The 24,708-nt window shown below is 42.8% G+C and overlaps 1 protein-coding gene across 2 annotated transcripts; it reads right to left on the bottom strand.

Annotated features, from left to right (window-relative positions):
- Positions 1-334: 334 nt before the first annotated feature.
- NMRK1 (nicotinamide riboside kinase 1) lies at positions 335-24,621 on the bottom strand. Of its 2 annotated transcripts, none has more exons than XM_062208429.1 (9): positions 24,541-24,621; positions 17,729-17,792; positions 13,450-13,540; positions 13,140-13,188; positions 9,483-9,602; positions 9,313-9,400; positions 8,256-8,362; positions 5,575-5,658; positions 335-1,180 (listed from the first exon to the last, which is right to left on the bottom strand). In XM_062208429.1, exons 2-9 carry the CDS (start codon positions 17,755-17,757, stop codon positions 1,134-1,136), a joined length of 615 nt encoding a protein of 204 aa, XP_062064413.1. In that variant the 5' UTR covers positions 17,758-17,792; positions 24,541-24,621; the 3' UTR covers positions 335-1,133. The 2 variants fall into 2 exon arrangements, with proteins under 2 accessions (XP_062064413.1, XP_062064412.1); XM_062208428.1 differs by having other exon boundaries at positions 9,313-9,384; positions 9,461-9,602.
- Between the last annotated feature and the right edge of the window lie 87 nt (positions 24,622-24,708).

Here is a 24,708-nt window from a genome sequence, read left to right on the forward strand (position 1 = left end):
AGTTTTGTAGTGTGTAGGACCCAAAGAATCCCCCCAAACATCACTGTGTGCAAACTAGTTAGAAATAAAAAAAGGAGAGATGACTGAGCCTGTAGCAAATGTTTTATGATAATGTAAAAATATATTTTATTTTTATAAAGATTGAGATGGCTGTGGACAATCTTATTAACAAAAAAAAGGTTGATATTTACATAAATTCCAATACTGAAAGAAAAATCAAGAAGTCACAGAATTCAGAATGTCCGTTCATGCTTTTCAAAGAAAAGTCCCCTATATTACTGACTGGAATAACTGTCTATTTTTATATTAAGCCATTGGTTTGACAAAAACAAAACAAAACACTGGAAATTCCCTCTATTTGTGGGAGAGTCTCAGCTTAAGAGACACAATGGTATTAAAATATAATGCAAAGGAAAATACAGCAAAACACATAAAAACCTGTAGTAAACAGGTACTTTATTCAGTGTGACTGCTACTCCTGGTAATTTGAAAATGGTGAGCATTGGTGTGGGATGGTAGGGAGCAGCATTTTCTAAACCAAGTGGGTGTAATCAAATTTTTAAAAACTAAAAATAGAAAAAAAATCAGTGCATAATATGTAAGGCCAACATTTTGTAGTTCCCGATGTATGTGTATGTACACATACATACAAAGTACTTTAGAAAATTCAAGAATGGAATTAAAATATAAGTGTATTTTGGTATAGAAAAATGCTTAATTAAATTCGTACATAGTTTTTATAATACATATTTTCCATGAACTTTTTCAAGATCCTTATGTAGATACAGACCTACACACATATATGCATTACATAAACACACATACAATGGATTATATATAGATTGGATTGTGATGTAATACTCATTTCTTACTCTGGGTTCCAGTCAGAAAAGTTTAGCAGTCATTGTTATAGAGGAGCTCGCTCCGTGTTCATGAGCTGTGCTGTGCCGATGCTCCACTTACAGTGAGACCAGCTCATTACTGGATTCCTGTCCATTGGGATGGATACTTCCTGTACTAGCTGTTGCAGAAACCATGTGTGATAGAAAAATCATACAAAATCACTGTACCACAGTACACAGCACACCTTGGTTAAGGATCCTAAATGTTTTCTTTGAGTTTCCTAATTCAGCTCAGAAAGGGTTTGCTGCATTGCATCCTTCTGCTGTTACTTGCAAACCTTGAAAATAAAAGATAAAAGGAAATTAATGGAGAATAATTATCCTCATTTTAGTAAATCTTCACATGAACATAACAAAGTTTCTGAAGTCAAAAAAAAAATGCTGCTTTCTAGTAAAGAATTAAGTCAATTCCAATTCTTTTAGTCCATGCATAACATTTTAAGCAAATCTTAATGTATCAGGTATCCAACACCAACACTAACACCATTTACAACAGGAAAAATGATCCTTGACTTCAGGAAATGAAAAAGTTTGAGGACAGAACAGTAACTCCAAGATGGCTGGCTGCCATATAATTGTGGAATGCTATGTTTGATGTGGGCAATGGAGTATTATGGCCTTAAATCTCCTTTCTTAAATGAAGGAAACACAACTGAATACTTGATTTGGCTTAGAAATTCAATGATAAGCATACAACATTCTTATTATGTATCTCATGTTGAAGAATACAAATATTTTAATCTAGTACTTCATGTCTGAAATACGTAAGATATAAAAATGATTATACCCTTTGGCCAACCAAGTGCAATGTCTGAATTACACTCCAGGAATAGAATTAATTAAAAAAGAAAACCAAGAACATGTGCAGATATTGTTACAGCAGATGAAACATTTGTAACAACACTAAATATCCTAAGTGGAAAATGTGTTAATTTGGACTATTATGCTAGATAATTATATTATTATTTTATAACTATAAATCATAATTTAGATCAAGTATAGAAAAATACAAACATTTGATAACTAAGTTTTTATTTTGCAATTTCTTATTCCTTTGATTTGGAACTAGATATGTGGCATCTTTCTTCTGCACTAAAATGTCAATGTCAAGTCTTAGATTTCACTTCAGTGTACAAAACAGAACTTAGCCTTGAATCTTTTAACTGGGAGTGATACTTAGTCAATTTCATTATATAATTAACTCAATAAATCTGTGTAAATATTAAGTATTACTTTAGAAGTAGAAATAAGCATGGCAGGTTAACCACTGTCCTAGTAAGTCTCATAAAGAAAGAGTAATGTGAACAGCAAAAAGACTGGATGCACACTCATTAAAATTCATCAACTTTGCTGAGTCTGGGAACACAGGTGATATTTTATTCCTTTTTGCTTTTATATTAAAATTTTCAAAATGCATTTATAAATTAAGAGGAAAATAAACTTTTAAATAATGAATTGGAACATCCCTGGTGGCAACACTCATTTGTTATAGTGATGATAGGTAATGATAAAATTTTGCATCAAATTTTGGATTTAAATGAGGACTGACTTAAATGTATGACTTCATACGCTTACTTTCCCAGTTATTTATTGTTTCATTACAATTCAATTCATTTCTTTTAGTTCTCCTTTCATTATTACCCCCTTATCATAATTATAGTCTTATATACTCAGAATGGAGTTACCCACACAGGTTTGTGAGACTGTTATGAGAAAAAAGCGGAGAGTGGTCCCTTGAACCCTTGACAAAAAGGCTTCCTCAGCTAGCAAAGTCTCACGCTCGAGGTTAAACCAGGCTATGCTGAGGATCCCTCCAGGCCAACTTTGCCAGGTTACCATGGATAGAAGAACTAGGAAAGGTGAAGGATTACTATAAATAACACAGTAACTTATTTATGCAACTGAGAAAAAACTACCATAAATCTTGAGGTAGGAAAAACTGATGTGCTTCTGTTTTTATGTCTTTTCTGTTGTTTCTGGGTTTTTTTCTTTTTTAAACTTTATCCAATATCTATGACATAAACAAGAGAGCTTTAAATGGTATAACTAATATTTCCTCACTTTTTTACTAGCACACAGACCAGGAAACAGAAGGTTGGTTCACACACAGAAACGTATTTCCTGGTGGGCTTGCAGCAACTGTCAGAACACACCAGCTGCTCTTGGGCCTTGGAACAGATGGTAAAGGCTGGATTTGGAATGGAATTGGGTGCCATTTATCTGAACTACATGACCAGGTCTCCTTTTATTTTTATCAGCAGATAGATTATGAGGCCAAGCGCCAATGTATGATGTAGTCAGTGAGGAAGAATCAGACCTGAACATTAGCCACTACTGAAACAACATGGAGATATAGGTAGGTGTCCAGCAGCTAAAACACATCTGAAGCACCTCATCAGAGCCAGAAAGGGGAGTCATTAACTCTCAGAGAAGTGGCTCTGCCTCAGGTGCTTTCATTTCTGAAGGCTGAGCCCTTCTCTGCACCCTACATTTTACATCTACTCATGTCAGCACCCTGAGCTTCACCGTGGGTGCCCTGCTACTCATCAAAGTAACAGATGGCAGCAGTGGGTGGGCATATCTAGCATGGATTATAAATTCTACTTGCAAGAAGAAATGTTCAAATGACTCCGAAATTCCTTCAAATGTGTTCATGCCCACATGAAGGGCTGGTCCTGAAATTAGGAGCTGCCTTGTTGGGCTCACTCCCTTTGTCAGAAGGGAATTTACTGAAGACATGGGAAATCTAATTTTTATTGAGAGATGACAGTTGGGCTAGGCAGTTCATCACACCAAAAAAACAAAAATACTCTTCACTGCTGGAGTGACTCATGCTGTCTTCTCTTGCGCCAAGTGATGATTGCATCTTGCCTGTATTAGCCACAGAAATCCTTTTAACTTATGTAATTCAAATACCACAGCAAATACATCTATTGTTTTGCCCTCCCAGAAGGCTTTTTATCCATCTTCTTCTGGTTCCTACTTCCTGCTCTGTTTTCCCTTTGGAAAATTTTTAAAAATTATTTACTTACTTAATTACTTATTTATTTATTGACAGTGAGAGAGAGAGAGAGACAGGGAAAAAGGTCTTCCCTTTTCTGTTGGTTCACTTCCCAAATGGCCGCTACGGCCGGCACTGCGCTGATCCGAAGCCAGGAGCCATGTGCTTCCTCCTGGTCTCCCAGCAGGTGCAGGGGCCCACGCACTTGGGCCATCCTCCACTGCCCTCCCACGCCACAGCAGAGAGCTGGACCGGAAGAGGAGCAACTGGGACTAGAACCCGGCACCCATATGGGACGCCAGTGCTGCAGGCAGAGGATTAACCAAGTGAGCCATGGTGCTGGCCCTGGAAATTTTTTTAAATCAGGAAGTCTTAGGTGTCATAAATTTAATTATAAGATGAGACTTATGAACCCTCTTCCTGGCCAACATGACTGGTTTAGCAAGTCATGTGACCAAAGAAGGGCCAATCAAAACCTTCCCTGAGACTTTTCAACTTAGCTAAAGCCAAAAATTACTTTTCAAAAAGTGTTTAAGATAAAGAATTTTAAACATATGCAAAATCAGTGAGAAGAGCATATGAATCTCCTTGTATTTGATGCCCAGCTCCAACATTTATTAACTCAAGGGCAATCTTGAAGAAGTTCTAGCTGGCTGTTGGACCTAGGAGGAAGACGCCACCAACATATATCACTTCTGTCAACAGAGTCTGACTTCAAAAAGACCCAAACACAAAGCAGAACTGTAGCTAAGCCCTGAAGGCCACACTTGAGCTCTTTAATCCAGCTGAGGCTCAAGCCACTACTACCATTGTACATTCTTTTTGCTTAAGCCAAACTAAGGTGGATTTCTATCACTTACAAAACGTACTGTCTAATATGAGAACCTTAAAAAAAACTCAGTAAATAATTTTAAAAGCTTGTGTTTATTGTTGAGGCATTTGAAAAATAGGAATAAAAAATCTGTAAATAAATAAAGAAAAGGGGCTGGTGCTGTAGCGTAGCAGATTAAGCCCCTATCTGCAGTGCCGGCATCCCATATGGACACTGGTTTGAATCCCAACTGCTCCAATTCCAATCCAGCTCCCTGCTAATGTCCTGGAAAAGCAGCAGAGAATGGCTCAGGTGATTTGGCCCCTAAATTCATGTGGGAGACCCGGAATAAACTCCTGGCTCCTCGCCTCAGCCTGGCCAAGACTCAGCCCTTACGGCCATTTAGGGAGTGATCCAGCATATGGAAGTTCTCCCTCTCTCTCTCTGTCTCTCCTCTCTCTCTTTCTGTAACTCTTGATTTTAAAATAAATAAATACAAATAAAGAAAAGGAAAAATAGAGTGTCAAGTATATTAAAATAAAAGTATTTTAGTTGCATGCTGCCCAAAAGATAATTTCAATCACTTTGGGACAGACATCTACTAAAAATATTAAACCAACTAACATAGACATCCTTAAAAGATGTAACAAAGAGTAAATATTTTCAACCCCCAAAAGCTGCTAAAATAATAACGGCTCCCATTCCCACAGAATCTCTGATTCTAAGTTATTTTCAAAGCAAAGGTGGAATGAACACAATCATTCCTACATTAGCATTCTGGCAGGCTCTTCTTGGAACTATAAGGAAATATTTTCCTGTTGTACCTCCTCTATTATCCACTTTGACAGGAAAATACTTACACTTTTGTTTTGCTAGTTCTTGTATTAGATCTTCATATACTTGTGAAAATAGGTCCTCTTCAGATTTTGTCCCATCTAGGTAGACTGAGAAGGGGGAAAGGAGGCAGTTCAATTGAACAGGCTTACCAATAAAGGGTGCTTACTTTCGCACCTGGCATCTCTTGCAAGTGCCAACAGGTTTAACCGAAGAACCAAGAACATAATTAGAAAGAAAATTTAATAGCAATTAAAGAAAGAAATAGAGCACAGCCACATCAAAAATTTTGATTTGTTATACAAAAATCTGTACTACTGCTATGAAAATAAATGATTTAAATTAGAAAGAAAGAAAAGGAAAGTATAGGAAAGAAAGAAGAGAGTTAACTGGCATTATATTTATGGCGTGTTAGGAGCACTGAAGAGCACCTGTCCTAAAGAGTCATTTTAAGGGAATAATTTCACAGCTTATGCATCAGGATCACTTATGAAGCTTCTTAAGTCATGCATTGGTCTGGCTCTGCCAAATATGTGCTGAGTAAGACTTTTAGAGGCCCAGAGGGCATGCATTTTTAATAAAACCAGCAGAAGCAATTTTGGAGAAACAGTTCTCCAGGTTAATGGAAGGAAAAGTACTTTCTGTTGGAAAACTTCAATGCTTGAGAAGTACAAGAGAACTTTGCTGGTTCAGAAAGAGAGGCCCAGCTTGGCATGCATAGAATGTGGGAAGGTAGGACAGATGAGAGAGGAGATTCTAGACCAAAGCTGCATCTTAGTCTTTAGAAGCCTAAATGTCTCTTTGGATTTGTATCCTGAAGAGCTAGAGACTGTTGAAGATATCTGCATGGGGCAGCATGGTTAGATTCGTGCTTTTGTTGGAGAGGGAGTAAAGGATAGTAAGAGGGTATCCTTGTAAGCAGTGGTCCGAACTGGAAGCAGAGCAGCCAGAACCATAGCAATGGCTCTGGGGCTGGGCTTTCTGATATCTGCACAGCTCTGACCTCACTACCTAACCTGGGATCCAACAGGCTTCTCACCACATGGACAAGTCCCCCTGTCCTGGAAAGTGTGTGTCAGAACAAAGCCTGCCTATCTAGCATCCTTCTGCCACCTCCTCGGTATAGAGCTCTGTATCCCAGGGACCTGTTCTTAGCTTGGGCACACAAATCCAGATGCCTTCCTCCCAATCACTGCACTATGCCTCCCAGGTACCTCAACTTCATTATGTACAGATAGGACTTGGATTCCTCATTCACAGATCTGCAACTTTTTTTTTTTTTTCCCTGAAATAACTTGTCTGTTTCTGTGGTGCCTGTCATTTTTCTGTATTGATTCCATCACTCGGTTCTTTTGAGCACATTTATCCAGTATTGTACCCTCTAACTCCATCCCCCACACACAGCCAGAGGGAGCTTACTAGAACAAGAATTTGTACCAATTATGTCCTTGCATAAAACCTTTCTGCAGAGAGTGCATTTCTGCTAGGATAATGATTGAAACCCTTAACTGGCCAATGGGCCTTGTAGGTTTTAGATACTGCCTGTATCAAGTCTCCTTTGGTTTTCTCTACTTGAACACATGTTTCAGGTGCTGCTCCTTCCTTCTTGTCCCTTGACATTTTCTTTCTTTTTATTTTCTTTTATTTTTTATTTATTTATTTATTTTTTGACAGGCAGAGTGGACAGTGAGAGAGAGAGAGAGAGACAGAGAGAAAGGTCTTCCTTTGCCGTTGGTTCATCCCCCAGTGGCCGCTGCGGCTGGTGCACCGCGCTGATCTGTAGCTAGGAGCCAGGTGCTTCTCCTGGTCTCCCTTGTGAGTGCAGGGCCCAAGCACTTGGGCCATCCTCCACTGCACTCCCGGGCCATCGTAGAGAGCTGGACTGGAAGAGGAGCAACCAGGACAGAATCCGGTGCCCCAACCGGGACTAGAACCTGGAGTGCCGGCGCCACAGGCGGAGGATTAGCCTAGTGAGCCGCGGCACCGGCCCTTGACATTTTCATGCGCCAAACGCACTGTTTGGGGTGATCGCCCATTCCCCTAACCCACATCCCTTTGTCCAGTTAAACTCATCTGAGTTTAGTTTAAAACAACAACCATGGGTAGGCGTTTGGCATAATGGTTAAGATGCCCATATCCCATATGGAAATGCCTGGGTTCCCTGTCACTCATTTCAGAGACAGAGATTAAGTTCCCAGCTTCTGGCTTTGGTCTGGCCCAGTGCCAACTGTTGCAGGTATGAACCAGCAGATGAGAGATTGCTCTCCTGATCTGCCTCTCAAATAGAATAAGGAAAAAAACCCAACAATACAATCCACAATATATCTTATGAAGAACCGGAAGGGCAGAAAGGTTCCATACACAAAAACATGATAAGTGCACAAGAAGAAGGAAACGCTAATGACCCTGATTTGATCAGTACACACTGTATGCCGGTACATGCCCCATAAACATGGACACTATCCATCAGTTGAAAAGAAAAAAGAAAGGCCTCCTCAAATCAGCCTTCCCCAACCACTGGGAAGTCACCCAGGGGCATGGTGTCACAGCTGGTCCAGCTAGTGTCTATAATGCAACACCCAGAAGTTGCTCCTTAAAACATCCCTTTATAACCTGTACATGAGAAAAATGCTTCCCAAGCCCTTTGTTTTCTGTGCTTTGAGACAAATGACAAGCAATGGCCTCATGTGGAGGGAGAGACACTTACCAACTTCCCACGCGATGTCCTCCATTTCTCGTCTGTGCTTTAGGTACATGGGCCACACATGGCCATCGAAGTACCCAGGGGGGTCTGGAGGCTCATAGACTCTGGTGCTGTCAAAACATGTACAAACTTTATGTCGCTAGAAACTAAGGGTGGTCAGGATAATGAGAATTCAGAGACTAAACACAATTAATTACATGTTCTAGACTCAACAGCACTTAGAAAGACAATAAAATGGATCTAGTTCTGAGATCTAAAAATTAACTTTATAATTCACTATCATTCATAATATTTTCCCTTCTCTAGTGCTTTATAAGAGATTGAGATAAATATTACTGCAAATGATGGAGATGTGATATGTTAATGTAAGCTTTAAACTGATTGGCGTTCTTTGTAGCTATAATAGAATACAAAACAGGCCCACTAACTTAAAATCATAATCAACATCTGATTAATTAGTAATAATCAAATGGGATCTCTTCATTTCAAGATTTAGGAAAAATGGGCTGAAATAGTTTGATATGTGGCCCTTTTCTTCTTTTCTTAAAGATTTACTTTATTTATTTAAAAAGCAATTACAGAAAGAGAAGGAGAGACAGAGAAATCCTCCATCTGCCAGTTCACTCCCCAAATGGCCGTAATGGCCAGGGCTGGGCCAGGACAAAGCCGGGAGCCAGCAGTTTCATCTGAGTCTCCCACATGGGTGCAGGGACCCAAGAACTTGGGCCATTCTCTGTTGCTTTCCCAGGACATTAGCAGGGAGTCTGATCAGAAGTGGAGCAGCCAGGACTCAAATCAGTTTCCACATAGGATGCCAGTTACTGACAGTAGCTTAACGGGCTACACCGCAACACTGGCCCCAACGACTCTTCTTAGAAAACTGATTTGCGTTTTTCCATGAGGATTGATGTTTATGGAAAAATGTTTTGCCCCTTGTATGAATGAGTTGAGGTATCCTTTGAGAAATGACCTACATGCACCACTTACAGTGGTGCATCCCTTGTCTTCCTTAAATGCTGTCATTTGTATGATAACCCACAAAGATGACTTTGAAACTCACCTCCTCCTCCTCTTGCATTCTTCATAGGGAATAGTCAGAAAATAGCTTCTATTCCATATAGGATCAAACGGCCTAAAATAACAGCACACTGAGTTCACAAGGTTTCTGCCTATTCATTCTGAGTCAGTATTAGATGGGAGATTCTTACTTATAATTAAAGAGAAGGAAACCTTCGATGATTAAAATGCAGATTTCCTCATTCCTGTCTGTCGATTGCCGAGTGTGTCTTGGATTTTCCATCCAGCAGGAAACAGCTGACATCATTTTTTCCATGTTCAGCGCTTCAAGCACTTCAAACAAACATAAGAACATATGAAAGCAAGGTAGAAAAAAGTTTGGAGTGGCTGGCATTTTGTGGTGCAGCAGGGCAAGCTGCCACCTGCAATGCTGGCATCCCATCTGAGCACTGGTTCAGGTCTTGGCTGCCCCACTTCCCATCCAGTTTCCTGCTAATGTGCCTGGGAAAGCAGTGGAAGCTGGTCCAAGTACCTGGGTCCCTGAAAACCATATAAGAGAGGCCGATGCTGTGGAGCAGCTGGTTAAAACCCCAGTCTGCAGCACCGCCATCCCATATGGATGCCGGTTCGCGTCCTGGCTGCTCCACTTCTGATCCAGCTCTCTGCTATGGCCTTGGGCCCCTGCACCCTTGTGGGAGACCCAGAAGAAGCTCCTGGCTCCTGGCTATGGATCGGCGCAGCTCCAGCCATTACAGCCTTCTGGGGAGTGAAACAGCTGATAAAAGACCTTTCTCTAACTGTTTTCAAATAAATTAATAAATCTTAAAAACAAAAACAAAAACAAAAACCAAACATATGGGAGATTGGGATGGAGTTCCTCGCTTTGGACTAGATCAGCCCTGGTCTGGTCATTGTGCTCATTTGGGGAGTGAATCAGTAAATGGAAGATCTCTCTCATTCTCTCTCTGTAACCAATTTTCAAATAAAAATAAATAAATTGGCTGGCATCGCGGCTCACTAGGCTAATCCTCTGCCTGCGGCGCCGGCACTCCGGGTTCTAGTCCCAGTTGGGGTGCTGGATTCTGTCCCGGTTGCTCCTCTTCCAGTCCAGCTCTCTGCTGTGGCCCAGGAGTGCAGTGGAGGATGGCCCAAGTGCTTGGGCCCTGTACCCACATGGGAGACCAGGAGGAAGCACCTGGCTCCTGGCTTCGGATCGGCGCAGCGCACCAGCCGTAGCTACGGCCACTGGGGGATGAACCAACGGAAAAAGGAAGACCTATCTCTCTGTCTAACTCTGTCAAAAAAAAAGTCTTAAAGAAAGAAAGTCTCCCACGTTAACTAGATTTATCAGTTTCTCTTCTTAGTTATGTCAGCTTTTCCTCATTGTATTTTTTAAAAAATTATTTATTTATTTGAAAGTCAGAGTTATACAGAGAGAAGAGAGCTGGAGAGGGAGAGGGAGAGGGAGAGAGAGGGAGGGAGGGAGGGGGGAGAGAGAGAGAGAGAGAGAGAGAGAGAGACAGACTTCCATCCAATGGTTTACTCCCCAATTGGCTGCAATGGCTGGAGCTGCGTCGATCTGAAGCCAGGAGCCTGGAGCTTCTTCCGGGTCTCCCACAAGGGTGCAAGGGCCCAAGGACTTGGGCCATCTTCTACTGCTTTCCCAGACATAGCAGAGAGCTGGTTCGGAAGAGGAGCAGCCAGCTCTCTAATGGCACCCATATGGGATGCCGGCGCTTCAGGCCAGGGTGTTAACCCACTGAGCCACAGCACCGGCACCCCTCATTGTATTTTGATGTCATTAGGTACATACAAATTTGAAATTCTTTTTTCTTCCTATTGATTGGGCCCCTTTATTCATCTTTATTTCTAGTAATGTTCTCTGTCTTAATGTTTGCTTTGTCTGGCATTAGTATATTCAGTACAGTTATTCCCATTTTCTTTCAGAACATGTTTCCATTGTTAAATCTTTTTCTAGTCTCTACTATCTACCTATGTCCTCACAGTTAAGTCTTTTTTTCCCAAATTTTATTTAATAAATACAAATTTCCAAAGTACAACTTTTGGATTATAGCAGCTTTTCCTCCCATAACCTCCCTCCCACCCGCAACCATCCCATCTCCCACTCCCTCTCCCATCCCATTCTTCACCAAGATTCATTTTCAATTATCTTTATATACAGAAGATCAACTTAGTATATATACTAAGTAAAGATTTCAACAGACTGCACTCACACAGATACACAAAGTACAGAGTACTGTTTGAGTAGTAGTTTTACCATTAATTCACATAGTACAACACATTAAGGACAGAGATCCTGTAGTAGGTGCACAGTGACTCCTGTTGTTGATTTAACAATTGATTTAAGTCTTCTTTTTAAGGAGCTTAGAGTGGCTTAAAAAAATCCAGTCTAAAAACCCTTGGAGTACTTTATTTCTTTTAATTTAATGCAGCTACTAATATACTCTGGTTTCAGTCTATCATCTTACTGTTATTTTGTTTTTGTCCTTTCAATTTTTTCTACCACCCTTTGATTTTTTTGATTTCTGTTTGTGGTTTCTTTTCTACTTATTAACTTGATTGCAATTATTCTGCTGTTTCTTCTACGCCTTGTTATACATTTTAAAACTATTCTTTTAGTGATCCTAAAGATCTCAATATCACCTTGACTCACTTTAAATCTGTACATTTTCCTGAAGATTTCAAATTTTTCCTGAAGATATTTTCTGGATGTGGGATATTTGAACTCATAGCATGAATATTTTACAGTCTTTGGGACATATACTTAATCTCTTTTCAAAAAAGAGTATACCCATTTATACTACCATTTGAAGTACATGAAAGATTTTGTTTTATTGAGCCCATGGTGTTCTTAGATAATTATAATTGCTTTAAAAATCTTTACTTACTTGGTGAGAAAAAATGTCATTTGCAATTCTTTGACTCATTTCGAGGCTGACATTTTATTGTACATTTATTAGCCAATTCATCTACTGCTTCTGTGACTAGCTTATTCATAACCTTAGGCCATTTTTTCCCTGCTGGGATAACAGTTTTTCTTATCAGTTCACAAGAATGTACAAGTAGGAATAATAATTCTTTGTTCATTGTTGAAAAAATTTTTTCCTTGTTTCATTCTTCTTTGTGATAATCTTTCCTTACTAACCTTTGGAAGAGCTGTAACTCAAGACACAAGAACAGAGTAAGTGAAGGATTTTGTCTCTCTTAAGACTGTTATGTGTTTGTTAGAACTGATTTCATAACATTTTGCCTCCAAGGTTATCAAAGTTAAACATAAAGAACATATTTTAGAATTTTTTTAAAAAGAGCTCCCTCTGTTGCCAGTATGCATAAAAACTGGATGATTATCTTGTTAAACCAGTTAATAAAACCACAAAATAGACACGGTCTGTTAGCATGATATTCTCTACAGGAAAGTAAATGTTTTCTGATATACTTTAATCCTTTGACTTCAAAACAGTGTTAGTTTTGGGGAAAGGGAAGCAGGTGAATCCATCTAAAAATATTCACACCTTTCTGAGCAGTTAAAAAGAGAGAGAAAGAGAGAGAAAAGTTGCCTCGCACTTTGATTATCTGGAAGGAAAGCACAGAGGAAGAGGGACTTTGAACTCAGTTCGCCTCAGCCTCAGGGAAAAAGAAAACTATCATTTTAAAGTCAGTTTTCAATATAAAACAGGGGGAATTGTTTTGCTTATTTATATAGTTAAACACACACCAGACACCTAAAAAGGCAGGTTTAAAGTACAGTGGTATATTTAAAAACATTGTCTTCATAGAGCATGAAGTTCTCTGGATTTGAAGAACAAAATAAACACAAACATGCAACGATTTTAAGTAGAACCTACTTACCATCATACTGCAAAAATCCATTTTTATCTGTCTCTATCTCAGATTCTGGCTGGAAAAATAATAAGGTACACATTAAAATAGGGTGCAGGCAGGAAAAGTACAATTATAGTCTAAAAAATGCTTTGGATAGGATAAATTCAAAGATCAGCACTGATCCATGGTGCCATCTAGTGGACACGTAACACCATAGCACCAAAGCGACCAACAGTAAAGAGACATTATTTCCAAGAAACTTTTTGGGTATAATTCAATTAACTTTGTCAGTGAACATTTTTATGGCTAAGAATCATCTACGAAGTTTCACAGATACCTTGAAGAAGTCATCCTGGGATATGACACTGCAATTTGGCAGGTGTTTCTGCAATTTCTTAGCCAGTGTTGTCTTCCCACCATTGGTCACGCTGACCCAAAAGGAAAGAACAGGGAGTCTCAAGAAGGAAAATGCATTAAAAGCATAAAACACCTTTAAATGTCAGAAATGAAAAACCATACTTGATATTTAAGAAAAATGGATTTCATTCATAGATGTTGCTTTTTCTGTTGGCAAAACCACAGGCCCTGGCAGATATGATGTAATTACATGGGAAGAAATAATCAGGCAGGGAAGGTTACTAACAACTATGGGGAAGTAAACTCGGGAATACTACAACTTAAACATACAGCTATTCTGTTCCAGCAAACAATCTTTATCTCTGGCAAAACAGGATTTAGATGCGACACAGAATATGATAGCATATCCTAGCGCAAGTACATACAACTGCATTTGGTCTTTGTATTTTTCCCTTCTGCATGGCCTGTGCCATGGAGGAAATGAGGAGCACCTGACCATCTCCTCTCTAGATCTGGTTTCCCAGCATCCAGAACCCTACATTGCACATGGGAGGCACTTAACTATCACATCTTCTATTTAAAGAGTTTCTTATCCTGAAATTCATGTACCTCCAAAGGGTCTGCGGACAGAATTTAGCATCCTAGTGAACTTGAATGGGAAATATATTACACATTTATTTTCACTAAATTCTATTAGAAGCTGTATTTCCTGTAATTGTAATGTACTACAGTAGTAGTATTAAGAGTATTCATGGGGGCCGGTGCTGTGGTATAGCAGGTAGGGCCACTGCCTGCAGTGTCGGCATCCCATTTGGGCACTGATTCTAGTCCCAGCTGCTCCACTTCCAATCCAGCTCTCTGCTATGGCCTGGGAAAGCAGAAGAAGATGACCCAAGTCCTTGGGCCCCTGCACCTGTGTGGGAAACCTGGAAGAAGCTCCTGGCTCCTGGCTTCAGATAGGTGCAGCTCCGGCCGTTGCAGCCAATTGGGGAGTGAACCATCGGATGGAAGACCTCTCTCTCTCTCTCTCTCTCTGCCTCTCTCTGTGTAACACTTTCAAATAAACAAATAAATCTTTTAAAAAAAAAGTACTCATGATTTTTTCCTCACAGAATTTACAGGTATGTTCATATAATGTTGCAGTTTGGGAGACATCCTGAAGCATCACTGATGCTCATTATTATTTCATATCTCTGAATATTTCATATTTACTGACTATTGCTATTTATTGTGTTAACAGAAAGCATACAAGTATACTTTGAAAAGTTTGTGGAGCACTCTGGCCTCAGAATCAGCCCTTAAGGCATTTGGATCTCGCTGAAAAGCCCATGAGAGTATTTCAGGCATGGAAAGCCAAGACACTCCGTCAAAAACAAAACAAAACAAAACAAAACAAAACAAAAACCTAAATGAAAGATCTCTGTGAGTGAGATCCCAGTGGAAAGAACAGGTCATCCAAGAAGGAGGTACCTTTCTCTGAAGGGAGGAGAGAACTTCCACTTTGACTATGACCTTGTCTAAATATGATAAGAGTCGGTGAACTCAAAAGGCTTCCATAGCCTTGGCAACTCATGACGTCTAGGGAGATTACTGATGCCATAAACAAGAGTGTCAATTTGTTAAGTCAACAACAGGAGTCACTGTGCACTTACTCCTCATGTAGGATCTCTGTCCTTAATGTGCTGTACATTGTGATTTAATGCTATAACTAGTACTCAAACAGTATTTTTCATTTTGTGTTTCTATGTGGGTACAAACTGTTGAAATATTTATTTAATATATACTAAACTGATCTGTATATAAGAGAAATGAAATTGAATCTTGATGTGAATGGAAGGGGAGAGGGAGAGGGAAAGGGGAGGGTTGCAGGTGGGAGGGAAGTTATGGGGGGGGGGAAGCCATTGCAATCCATAAGCTGTACTTTGGAAATTTATATTCATTAAATAAAAGTTAAAAAAAAAAAAGAAAAGTTTGTGGACTTGGTGGGTGTTTGGTACAGTAGTTACATCGCCACTTGGGATGCCCACATTCCATATCTGAGTACCCGGTTCAAGTCCTGGTTACTCAGCTTCTGGTCCAGCTTCTGGCTAATGCACAGCATGGGAGGCAGCACATGATGGCTTATGTAGGTCCCTGCCCCTCAACATGGGAGACCAGCCTGGTCCAGTCCTGTTGGTACAGGCATTTGGGGAGTAAGCCAGCAGATTAAAGATCTCTGCTTTCCTGTTTCTCTCCCTCCGCCTTTTAAATAAAATAGAAATAAATAATTTTTAAACAAGTTTGTAGAAAAGGACATTAAAAGATGTTTGCTTTGATTAAAAAATGCTTAAAATTCATGTGTACAAGTGATGTTCAAAATGGTCAGGGAAATACATATCTTGAAAAAACTATGCATAGATTTCAAAGTTTTTTGCATCAAAATAAACTCACTTTTTTTTATTTGACAGGCACACACACACACACACACAGCACAGGTTTGTGTGGAGGTAAAAAGAGATCGTGTTCCCATGCACAGGCTCTCTCCCCAAATGCCTGCAATGGCCAAGGCTAGGTCAGGAAGGAATCAGAAACTCAATCCACATCTCCAGTGTGATAACAGGGACCCAACAATTTAACCACCAACTGCCTCCTAGGGTCTCTATTGGCAAAGAGCTGGAATTTTGAGCTGAAGGTGGGTGTAAAACCCATGTACTCTGATACAGGATACAGGTGTCTTAATTGCAAGGCCAAACACCTGCCTCTAAACTTATCTTTTAACTCCATTTTCCATGAACTTTTTTTGGCATATATTGCAATGTCGCGAACAAAAAAAAAAATCATGTGTCAATATAATGGGAGTCTCTGTTGCACACAAGGATGATGCAGCTCAGAGGATGTGGAGGAAGGACAAGGGGCAGGCATGAGAAGTACTGCAGCTGAGTCCAGCATGGGCTTCCCAGAAGCTGTAGCACTAAAAAAAAATCATGGCGCTTGCTAAAGGGAAGACAGTGGAAAAGCGGCTTTTTAGGGAGTTACACGTAGCACCTGGTGTATATGGCAAGAAGGCATTAGCCAGGCTTCTCGAGAGGACACCATATCGGCACACTGAAGAGAGGGAGGGCGGGCATTTAGTGCAGCAGCTGGTATCGGCTGAGACCCCCCCCCCCATCCCCTACTGCAGTGCCTGGGTTTGAGTCTCAGTTCTAGTCTCTGACTCTGGCTGCCTGCTAATGTGCACTGTAGGGGACAAGTACTGACAACGCTGCTACTCACAGAGAAGACCTCGACTGGGTTCCCTGCTCCTGGCTCAGTCTGACCTGGGCCTGCCTGTCTGGGAATTTGGGGAGTGAACCAGCAGATGGGAGATCTTTGTCTGCCTGTGTCCCTGCTTTCCAAATAAAAATTTTGAAAAAGAGGGAAATTTTATTGACGCACATGCAGAATGAAAGTCACACTGGACCCGTTGAGAATTTTGTAATTGCCTTCTCAGTTTCCAGGCTCTTTTTTGACATCTGGTTGGGAATGATCCACTTTCAACTCCAGAACAAGACTCCGTGCGTCTGACCAATCAATGTTCTAATTGGTGACTTACTATAGCAATGTAGCAGAATAATACAATGATCTCCTTCAAACTGCAAACTTATTTTAGTGGCCTCAAACATTGTATTGATTGGGACACACATACTATGAATATACTCAGAAGAAAGAAGTATGGTGGCTGGTGAGGTCTTATTTGCATACCTGACTCTGGTACTATGGGGGCCCTTTGGACAGGGAGGGGGCACGTGATGAACAAGTATGTGACAAGGACTAGCTCAGGCAACACAGGACATAAGGTCACCCTCAGTGTGGGGGGGAAATGAAGGGAGGTGACATGGTTTTGCACGACACCTGCCCACAGATGCATATAACAATACATTACATATAACGATACATTTTCTCCCTGGTCATGCTTAAGAAGCACCCAAGAGGGGCATGACAAGTCACCCTGAATCAAAATAGTATCCAATTAGGCTTTCCCCTTGGTGCTAGCTCCGGAAAACAGATGGAGAAGTAAGCAAACTGAGTGGACTGGCTCTTTCATTTCCTTCTCTATGGGACATTCCTTCACCTCCTGTGGCATTTACATAGCGAGCACTCCACTGTTTCCTACCTACAGTGGCCTGCTCTTTTCAGGACTGGGGATGCCCACTGCTTCTCCTCCCCCGACATGTTCACAGGAAAACACACTTTGAACATCCTGAGTGTCTTACCCAGCTGTTGATAGCAAAATTACTCACCCACCAATTCCAATGACAAATGTTTTCATAATTAGCTTTGAAAAGCACGTCTTCCTAATATTTCCTAAAATTAAGAAAGAAATCAAAGGCTTATCATTTGTCTAGAGACATAAAAGGAAGAGTTCTAAATTTAGAAGTACCAGCTGGGGCTGGCACTGGGGCGCAGCAGGTTAACACCCTGGCCTGAAGCGCTGGCATCCCACATGGGTGCCGGTTCGAGACCCAGCTGCTCCACTTCCAATCCAGCTCTCTGCTATGGCCTGGGAAGGCAATGGAGGATGGCCCAGGTCCTTGGGCCTCTGCACCCACGTGGGAGACCCAGAAGAAGCTCCTGGCTCCTGATTGACATAGCTCCAGCTGTCGTGGCCGGTTGGGGAGTGGACCAGCGGATGGAAGACCTCTCTCTCTCGCTCTCTGTCTCTGTCTCTCTCTCTGTGTAATTCTGACTTGCCAGTGAATAAATACATCTTTAAAAAAAATTTCAAGAGGTACCAGCTGAGGGGACAACAACAGCATCTCTTCAGTACCCTGGCTCCACATTTTTTCGCTCTACTGGCTTCCCACTGTCAATCAACTGCTAAGTGCCAACAGCTTGTGTGAGCCTAGGGCCTATCAAACAATGCCAAGTGAACTGAAAGGGCCCCTATGGCCAAGTACACCCTTGAATGTCTCTGCTTACAAGGGCGAGGAAGAGCGGCAGGGCCACAGTGTGGCCTATGGAATTCAGCCCGCTCTGAGCCAGGTCGCTTTTCACCTGCATGATTCAATCTCCTGGCTAAGTAAGCAGAATCCACTCGGCAGAGAATCCTCTACACTGGCCTCTCCTGGCCTCTCGGGAAATATGAAGAAAGTCCCTGCTGGCCAGAGGCAAACAGAAACATATCTGGTGACTATTTCTTCACCCAAAAGCCTAAGTCCAAGACCCTGGCTAGGCAAGTTTTTTGGGAAATAGGCCAGACAGTAAATATTTGAGACTTATCTGGGTTATCATGCAGGGTTTAAAAACAAGAAAAAACCCCAATTTTTACATAATTGGATATAATATTCTTTTTCATGGTAATACAGGCCTACTAGTGAGAAGACTGGGGTTCCTTTTTCCATTTCCCTTAATTGGATTTCAAAGCTGGTGTTTTCTATCATGAAATCGATTACAAATGCTCAGGTTGACGGCCAGGTTTAAGTCATAACCTGCTGTTTGCCTGACCCCTGGTCTGGGGGATGGAGGACAGTTTTTTTTTTTTTTTAAGATTAATTATTTATTTGAGAGGCAGAGTTACAGAGGGAGAGAGAGGTCATCTATTAGTTCACTCCCCAAATGGCTGCAATGGCTAGAGCTGGGCTGATCTGAAGCCAGGAGCTTCTTCTGGTTCTCCCACGTGGGTGCAGGGGTCCAAGCACTTGGGGCATCTTCCACTGCTTTCTCAGACCATTAGCAGGGAGCTGGATTGGAAGTGGAGCAACTGGGACTCAAACCACTGCAGGCAGAGGCTTAACCTACTACAACACAGCACCAACTGTTGGAGGGCAGTTTTACGTTCCGTCCCCAGGGTTCTCTAAAGTAGTTCTTGGCTATTAAAATGGACCATTCAATCTCCACGTGAATAATAGGTGAAACATGGCTGGAAGGAACGCAGTTGAAAGGTCTTGCTCTTTATTCCTGTTTGCTTAGGTTGGGTAGTCAGGGACCTAAGCTGTGAGGAATAGAGTGAGTGGCCACTGAGATGGAGGCTCCCAGCAGGGCTACCCAGTCCTACCCTGGCCATGTCCACATTCCCCTCGCAAGGGACATTGGAGAGGGACCTGGGGAACAGGGCTGTTGGTCCTTGGCTTTAGTTTATCCAGAGTATTCCAAACTGAATGCAAGTGCTTAAGGTTGGGTTCCATTTTCATTAGCAAGCCCGTGTGGGATAAGAATTCAACGACGGAGATAAAAATCAAACAGTAGAGCAAGATGAACATTTGAATTTCACTGGGAGTTAAGGTGTTGAATATATGATTCAATTTTTGCACCAAAATAAACTTACTTTTAATCCCATTTCACCATGAACTTTTTGAAGTATTCTCATGTATTTACATCCACATTTTACCAACGTGTGCCAAGGGAACAGTTGTACATAATGAAAACTGTAAAAGAGTTATGTCGGAATTTTTCTGAATTTCATTTTACTCCATTCTTATTTTTTGCTGTCAGTGTAAGTCTGCTAACTGCTCTTTTTTGGGGAAAGGAAGGCTGCCTTTTATTTTTTTTAAAAGATTTTTAAAACTTATTTGAAAGGCAGAGTTACAGAGAGAGAAGAGAGGCAGAGATGGAAAGAGAGAGAGATCTTCCATCTGCTGGTTCACATCCCAGGTGGCCACAATGGGCCAGTTCAAAGCCAGTAGCAAGGAGCTTCTTGTGGGTCTTCCATGTAGGTGCAGAGGCCCAAGCACTTGGGTCATCTTCCACTGCTTTTCCCAGGCCATCAGCAGGGAGCTGGATCAGAAGTGGAGCAGTTGGGATGTGAACCAGTGCCCTTATGTGATGGCAGCAGTGCAGGCCGTGGCTTTATCTGTTACACTACAGCACCGGCCTCCAAGAGGCTGTCTTTTATCCTGAGTTATCTCCCTTACTTTTTGATGGTAAGTGATCTATTTCTTACGAAATTCTGTTGTCAGTATATGATAGTAGATTGATGTCCTCACTTCACAGAAGAAATGTCATAAAAGTTTGCCATTTCTTGCCCCTACCTTGTTTATTTTTGGAAAGCTTGTGGGAGCATACATTCTCAAGCTTGGAGAAGTATAGCCTCAAAGATCACTTGGTTCACCACTTTATTTTGCAGAAGTGGAAACTAGCCCAGACAATGGAAGGGCTTGCATGAGGTCACATGGCTCTTAAGTGGAAAAGCCAGAAATATTGAACCAATCCCATCAACTTCTTCCCATCATTCCAAGCTACTAAAAGCACTTTATTACCAAGAGCACAGGATTTTGCACATGTGTGATTTACTATCAGGGTGTGATGCATAATTAATATTACTGTTATTGTGTTGATTGATGGGGTACAGATTTGCATGCACACTGAATGGAAAGGAGTAATGGTCACCTGTGGTAAGTACCACATCTCTTCTCACCCATGAGGTTATTACCCTGTAAATAACACACTGGAAATAGACTTGGAGGTGTTATTTATGTGGAAACTGTAGCAATTCAGAAATCAAGAATTAAGAGGAGCCCAGGCCGGCACTGTGGCTCACTTGGCTAATCCTCCACCTGCAGTGCCGGCACCCCGGGTTCCAGTCCCGGTTGGGGCACTGGATTCTGACCCGGTTGCCCCTCTTCCAGTCCAGCTCTCTGCTGTGGCCTGGGAGGGGCAGTGGAGGATGGCCCAAGTGCTTGGGTCCCTGCACCCTCATGGGAGACCAGGAGGAAGCACCTGGCTCCTGGCTTCGGATCGGTGCAGCGCACCGGCTGTAGCAGCCATTTGGGGGGTGAACCAACGGAAAAAGGAAGACCTTTTTTTCTGTCTCTCTCTAAAATCTGGCTGTTAAAAAAAAAAAAAAAAAGAGGAGCCCAGAACCTACTTATGAAATCCCTGGGGTTCGAGAGGGAATTCCCACAGTCAAATCCAAGTTGTTACCAAAGCAGGAACCCCTGGCTCTACATCAGTTTGCAGTTTGGACCTATCTAAGGCAGTGTTTAGATAAATGTTGGGCATATCTCGTTAGCAATGAGTAGGCAACAATGTGAGAGATGGGTGGGGAACTGAGACTGTTGAAACAAGTCAGGTGTCTAGATTGAATGACCAGGTGGATGTGGAGTGGGTCCAACAATCCCTTAAACCATCTATTTTACAAAACAATGTTGGATGCACAGGGCAACTTCAAGTCTTCCAAGTTCAGGTCTGGCACTGTCTACCTCCTTATCATGGTCTATTATTTCACTGCCTGTTTCTTCCTTTATGAACTATTTGAAATTAAAAATATGGCAATCAGCAGTGGCATATCTAGTTGTTAAGACTACCACATCCCAGAGGCAGGGCTGATAGCTCAATTAAGTGGGTTCCTACCACCCATGCGAGACCTGGGTTGAGTTCCTACCTCCCTACTTTGGCTCAGCCTGGGCTGGGGCCATAGCAATTTGGGGAGTAAACCATTGGATGAGAGCTCTCTGTTTCTCTCCTTGCCACTAAAAAAGAAAGAGGGAGGGAAGGAAGGAAGGAAGGAAAAGAATGAATGAAAGATAGATATAGATGGCAATCTGTATCTATAGGTTCCAAATGTATATAGCATTTGACTTCATGAAACAAATACAAGCTTAACTACAAACTGTAAATCATTTGGTACCTCCAGAGAGACAACCTTTTGAGCTTTATAGCCTCAGTAATTAGGGGCTCCCCATCACTAGGACATAGATACCACCCTCTTGTAATACTTAGGCAGTTTATTTCCCAATGCATACAAAGCTTTCCTCAATAGCAGAGAGCATTTGCACAGTGAGAATAGATGACGACAGCCAACAGTCAACACAAAAAAAACCCATATTTTTTTTTTCTTTAATTTCATTGTATTTGAAAGGGGAGAGAGAGAGGGAGAGGTCTTTCATCTGCTGGTTCACTCCCCCAATGTCTGCAACAACCAGAGCTGGGCCAAGCTGAAGTCAATTCAATCTGGGTCTCCCCCGTGGGTGGCAGAAACCTACATACATGAACCACCATTTTCTGATTCCCTGGGTTCACATTAGCAGGAAGCTGGATGGGAAGTGGAGGAGCTGAGACTTGAACCAGGTAATCTGATACTGGATACAGGTGAACTAAGTGGCAACTTAACTGCTGTGTCAAACATCTGCCCCTTTATACATAACATTATTTGAGAGGCAAAGAAACACACACACACACACACACAGTACACTCCCATTCACCAGCTCATTTCCCAAATGCCTCAGTGGCATGGCCTGGCCTAGGAACTCAAGTCTCCCATGTGAGTGGTAGGGACGCAATCACTAGAACCGTCATTTGTTTTTTTTTTTTTTAAATTTTTATTTATTTATTTTGACAGGCAGAGTGGATAGTGAGAGAGACAGAGAGAAAGGTCTTCCTTTTTGCCGTTGGTTCACCCTCCAATGGCCGCTGCGGCCAGCGCATCGCACTGATCCGAAGCCAGGAGCCAGGTGCTTCCCCCGGTCTCCTATGCGGGTGCAGGGCCCAAGGACTTGGGCCATCCTCCATTGCCTTCCCGGGCCATAGCAGAGAGCTGGCCTGGAAGAGGGGCAACTGGGATAGAACCCGGCGCCCCAACCGGGACTAGAACCCGGTGTGCCGGCGCCGCAAGGCGGAGGATTAGCCTGTTAAGCCACGGCGCCGGCCTAGAACCGTCATTTGTAACCTCAGGGGGTGCACACTAGCAGGAAGCTGGAACTGGGGGCAGAGCTGGGACTCAAACCCAGCCTCCGACATGGGGCCTCTCAACAAATGTCTTAACCATGAGGCCCGATGGCTGCCTCTTTACTAGTAAACATGGTACATTTTTGAGCCGAAACTGCAGAATATTTCCTGGAGGAGGGGGAAGGTGTGCTGAATCAGCATACTGTAAGGGAAGACAGCAATTGCCTGCCACAAATAGTCTGCAAGATGACAACATGAGAACAAAATGTGCTTTCAAATGCATCAAAAGGGAGCCGGGCAGTTCGGAAAGGGCGAAATGTTTTCATGACTTCTCACTGATTGGATTCAACAGATACTTTGATTATCTTCCAAGAGACAGGCAGCCTCTTCCTACTTGTTCAAGGTTTGCTTCCTTTTGGTAAACAGAAATTTCCCAAGCCTGGGGTTCCTGCAAATGTAATCCAGGATCCTTTCCCACTCAACTCTCCATTTTGAAAAACCAACCTCTCGTAGAAACATCGAAAGCTCATTTATACACACCCTTACGTAAATACCTTTTCTTTTCAATTGTTGTTTCCCCAAATATTTAACCAGCGTAGAAGGCTGGCTAGGCTATGGTGAATTTGTGCACACAGCCCTAGCCTCCTGGGAGATTTAATCTGCTAGATCAGAGGTCACTCCCCCCCCCCCGCCCCCTGTAAAGTGTCAGATAGTAACCGTCTTGGACTTTGCAGGCAGCTACTGAAGCCTGCGGTCCTTAGTGAAGGCAGCGCAGACAACTCATACACAAACGGACCACGACCGCCTGCTAACGAACCTTTATGGGCCGCTGAATCTACAGCCATTAAAAAAGCGTAGGAAGCTTTTTTTTTTTTTTGAACAGGCAGAGTGGACAGTGAGAGAGAGAGACAGAGAGAAAGGTCTTCCTTTGCCGTTGGTTCACCCTCCAATGGCCGCTGCGGCCTGCGCATCGCGCTGATCTGAAGCCAGGAGCCAGGAGCCAGGTGCTTCTCCTGGTCTCCCATGGGGTGCAGGGCCCAAGGACTTGGGCCACAGCAGAGAGCTGGACTTGAAGAGGGGCAACCGGGACAGAATCCGGCGCCCTGACCGGGACTAGAACCCGGGTGCCGGCGCCGCAGGTGGAGGATTAGCCTGTTGAGCCACGGCGCCGGCCAGGAAACTTCTTCAGAAGCCGTACACACTCAGGCAACAGTGGCCCTGAGGACGTCAAAGCCTTTCGGTGCGACCCTGTGAGCGCTCCGCACTCCTGTGCGTTCCCGCGCGGGGAGCGCTCCCATTTCCCGGATTCGCCCGGGACGCTACGCCCCACGCCGTCAGGAGCAGGCGTCCTCCTCTGGCCGGCTCCGGGAGGCCGGAGTCCACGCAGGCCCACTCTGCAGCGAGCCCCAGGCCGCGCGAGGCGGTGCAGCGGGGAAGGGCCGGCACTCACCTGGCTCCGGCTCGCGTCTCCGGCGGCAGCGCCGATGGACAAGTGCACGCCTGGCGCCGGCCCCGCCGCCCCCCGCCGCCTTTGCCCGCGCTCCGCCCAGGTAGGAAGCAGGCCAGGTAGGGGCGGCCCCCGAAGGCGCCCCTGCCCACCCGGGTCCGACGCCGCGGC

This window comes from Lepus europaeus, chromosome 12 (assembly GCF_033115175.1).
Source record: "Lepus europaeus isolate LE1 chromosome 12, mLepTim1.pri, whole genome shotgun sequence".
Classification (NCBI taxonomy): Eukaryota; Metazoa; Chordata; class Mammalia; order Lagomorpha; family Leporidae; genus Lepus; species Lepus europaeus.

What these genes read in the sequence shown, in the direction of transcription:
- NMRK1 (XM_062208428.1), bottom strand. Translation starts at nt 17,757, where the DNA reads ATGAAAACATTTGTCATTGGAATTGGTGG. An exon ending in TTTGTCATTGGAATTGGTGG is followed by an intron (nt 13,541 to 17,728) that starts GTGAGTAATTTT and finishes CTTTTGGGTCAG; the next exon opens with CGTGACCAATGGTGGGAAGA. An exon ending in TGGATTTTTGCAGTATGATG is followed by an intron (nt 9,603 to 13,139) that starts GTAAGTAGGTTC and finishes GTTTGTTTGAAG; the next exon opens with TGCTTGAAGCGCTGAACATG.